The following is a 4,164-nucleotide window of genomic DNA, read 5'->3' as shown; positions in this document are numbered from 1 at the left end:
TACAAGTGACGACGGTTGACCAATTCGATCGGATTCGAAAATATGGTGAAATTGGCTAAATTTTTTACCACACTCATAATTTATTTTAATAATCCCATCCAACGGTCGGTTTTTCCATTTTCTTTGAATTGATAGGGGTTGCTCTTTGGAGTGCATGATATATAAATATAGGTTTATAAGAGTAACTAAGTTTGACCTAGTTAATTAAATTCGAAACGAAAACCAAATATGCTGGATTTTTTACAACCACCATAAAACATTACAATCTCTCTATCAAGCGGTTGGTTTCTCTAAATTCATTTTCCACTTCATAGTTGCTTTAGAGTGAACCTCAACAATTTAAATGCAACATATAAGTCATACAACTTTAAGAGACAAATTGGTATACATCAACGTCTTTATAATTAAAATTGAAATTTTTATCTTATGTCCACGCATATCCATCGATGGAATATTTATAGACGTGATGTAGAAAAATAAGCACGTTTCGCGGTTGTTATGCCATACGTCAACCAAGAAGACATAGAAGTGACGACGGTTGACCAATTCGATCGGATTCGAAAATATGGTGAAATTGGTTAAATTTGTTACCACACTCATAATTTATTGTAATGATCACATCCAATGGTTAGTTTTTTTATTTTCTTTGAATTGATATACGTTGCTCTTTGGAGTGTATGATATATAAATATAAGTTTATAAAAAATTAGTATCTTTAAAGATTTATTTGTAAATAAAGCCCGCAAGGCCCGCTTTATATGGACGGGTTTGGATCCTTCGATTTACAATAAAGCCGGGCCGGGCCGTTGATGAGGCCTAAATTATTCTACTAAGGTCGTAATAAGCCAAGGTGGCTCATTTTTCTTCCAAAATGTAGCCAAGTATAGCAACTTTAATCACACAATAGACAACATGGGCTGCGTTTCAAATTACTTATAAATAGCTTAAATTAAAAGCAATAGATAGGAACATGTTTAGTAAAATTGAAAACATCCTTTTTCTTTCTAAAAATCAAAAGTAAAAGTCCACTCAACCAAACTTATAGAAGTGACTTATTATTTATTGTAGCACTTTTTTTTTTTTTTTTAGGGAAAAGAAGTCAGACTTTTTTGCAAAATAAAGGATTACAGAGGAATGGTTTCAGTTGCTAACGCAGCTAATAAGAAAGCAGGGGAAGTAGAAAAATAAAAGAAACCCTGCAGCTCAATAGTAGCCCTTGCTGCCATAATGTGTGCAACCTTATTTGCACATCTGCTTATGTGAACAATTTTCAGATTAGAGTGGCTCTCCAACCTCACAACAAGATCATCATACAAGCGACCCAACATGGAAACATTATTCCCATCAGACTTAGTTAATTGCCTCTGCACGCTCTGTGCGTCCGTCTCTATGATAGCTGGAACAAAGCCATTGTCCACAGCCAACTGCACTGCCATATCACAAGCCAATACTTCAGCATGTTCAGGAGAAAGCAGACCATGTAGTGGTCAACCTCCCCCAGCAAAAAACTCTCCCTGATGATCTCTTATAACAAAACCAATACCACCATTCCTTGTTGTGTGATCAAAAGACCCATCAACATTTATCTTATACCATCCCAAAGGCGGGGCTGACCAACGTGCAAACCTTGCAGTGCGACCAATTCCCATTTTCAGATTATAAAACCTAAAAGCATGTACTCTGGCCATAGACTTAATCAACAAGTCACAAGCAGGAAGGCTCGTATTCTCCCAAACTCTACAATTTCTCTCTTTCCATATGCCCCAAAGTAGATGAATTAAATCACCCAAATCCATCAAAGAAAGCTCTTGAACACAAAAGCTAAACCATTCTAAGATGTCACAATTCTCAGTGTGAGGATTAAAACACACCTGACTCAAAGCTCCATTAGATTGGAGTATTTGCTTCGTATAAGGACAATCTCTGCAAAGATGTAAAGTTGTCTCAATTGTAGATGAACACAAAACACATACCTGAGAATCCAGCACCACCATTTTTTACTCTAATCTCTCCATTGAAGGCAAAATGTTATGACAAACTCTCCAAATATGAATCTTAGCCGAGCTAGGTATATTCACCTTCCAAAGCTTTTTCCAAAAAGCCACACCCACCGACAAATGGAATGGACGTCTAGCATTAGAAGTAGCAAAATCAAATCAATAAGCTGTTTTAACAGAAAACTGACCATTTTTCTCTAGTCTCCACACAACTCTGTCATCAACACGTCTTGTACTTAAAGGGAGGCTCAAGATAGCATAAGCCTCTGCCAATGGGAAAAGCCTTCGAATCAAACTAGTATTCCACAATCCTGCCTGAATCATTAAATCGTTAACCTGTTGAACCTCATTAGTAGCAATGCTATTATCCATCGGCTTAAAATCTTGTACACCAGGCAACCAACAGTCTGACCAAATGTTAACAGTATTACCATCGCCAATTTGCCAATAGGAACTCTGCCTTAGAAACTCCCTTGTTGAGAACAAGCTTCTCCAAGAGAAAGAAGGAGAATCATGAGGAGTTGTCATCCAAAAAGAAGTATCCGGAAAATATTTAGCCTTGAAAATTCGAGCAACCAAACTCATGGGATTAGTCACTACCCTCCAAGCTTGTTTTGCAAGCATTGCCATGTTGAAATTTGACAAGCTACGAAACCCTAAACCTCCTTCTTCCTTAGGGTTACACAAAGCCTTTCAAGTTTTCTAGTGAATCTTTCTCTTATCTAAAGTACTGCCCCACCAAAAACGAGCGCACATCTGCTCTAGATCATCACAAAAATTCTTCGTTAATTGGAAAACACTCTTAGCATAAGAAGGCAAAGCTTGAGCTACAACCTTGATTAGAATATCTTTTCCAGCCCCACTCAGCATCTTCCCTTGCCAATTTGCTAACTTCTTTGCCAAATTATCCTTGATGTATTGGAAGGTAGAAGTCTTCTTCCTCCCAACATAAGTAGGCAAACCCAAATATTTTTCATGGGAATCCACCACCTGCATTCCCAAATAGCTAGATACCTCTCCCTTCATGTACTCTGATACATTCTTGCTGAAAACTACCGAACTCTTATCAAAGTTGACTAACTGCCCCGAGGCCCTGCCATAAGTCTCAATAACATCTTGAATTTGATAACAGTCATCTAAAGTAGCGTTAGCATAGAGCATACTATCATCCGCAAACAATAAATGGTTAACAGCAGGGGCGTCATTACAAACCTCAATGCCGGGTAAAAGTCCCATCTCCTGTTTTTGTTGAAGTAAAGCCGAGAACCCTTCAGCCCCTATGAGGAATAAATAGGGAGATAAAGGATCTCCCTGCCTCAAACCTCTGCTAGGTGTTACAAGACCTCTCGGTTTACCTCGCACCAAAAAAGAGTAACGCACTGTACTGACACACTGCATCACCATCTCAATCCAGTTGGAATTAAAACCAAACCGTTCCATTACCTTCCTGAGAAAGAACCATTCCATCATATCATAAGCTTTACTAAGATCTAACTTGAGAGCCATATAACCCTCACTGCCGTCTCGTTTATTACGAACAAAATGAGCCACTTCATTGGCCACTAAGATGTTATCTGTGATCAATCTCCCAGGCACAAATGCACTTTGAAAAGGTGATATCACAGATGGTAATATCAACTTCAACGTATTAGCACTTTTAGTTTCAAGTTAAGTAAAACACTTTGTTTTTGTTTTTAATACTATAAGCACTTTTAAAAATCTAATTTACTAAATATTCAATTATTTTACTTAATAGCCACTTATTCTCATATCCCAACATGAACTAACTTATCTTATAACCACAACGATACCAAACTTACCCCTTATTACAAACTACAAACACTAAAGGCATACCAAACTAGAATATTGATTTTCTAGCAAACTTGTGTTCATATCTTTTCCTTTCCACATTGATTGTATCAATGATACTGTAAACAGGAATAGTGTGCATGTGAGATTGTCCTCGCCCACTTTATCGAACAAAGCTATAGATAGTATTTTTGGTAAGCAAATTGATAGCTAGTATATAAATGGCTTCATTGGGCTAGCCCTAAATCAGTGACTTTCCTTTCCATCTTTTGTTATCAAATTTGGGCATTCTCGTTTGATTTTGTGTTACTTTGACATATATAGGTATAGAAGTCCCCACTCCCACCCAACCACTACA

At 37.4% G+C, this 4,164-nt stretch overlaps 1 protein-coding gene across 1 annotated transcript; it reads right to left on the bottom strand.

Annotated features, from left to right (window-relative positions):
* Positions 1-2,156: 2,156 nt before the first annotated feature.
* Positions 2,157-2,627, bottom strand: LOC133740109 (uncharacterized mitochondrial protein AtMg00310-like). Its single transcript, XM_062168029.1, has one exon. It carries the CDS (start codon positions 2,625-2,627, stop codon positions 2,157-2,159), a length of 471 nt encoding a protein of 156 aa, XP_062024013.1.
* Positions 2,628-4,164: the final 1,537 nt, after the last annotated feature.

The sequence above is a fragment of the Rosa rugosa genome, chromosome 1 (genome assembly GCF_958449725.1).
Source record: "Rosa rugosa chromosome 1, drRosRugo1.1, whole genome shotgun sequence".
Lineage (NCBI taxonomy): Eukaryota > Viridiplantae > Streptophyta > Magnoliopsida > Rosales > Rosaceae > Rosa > Rosa rugosa.
Note: the sequence above shows the minus strand (reverse complement) of the source record. Positions and strands in the feature narration are given on the sequence as shown.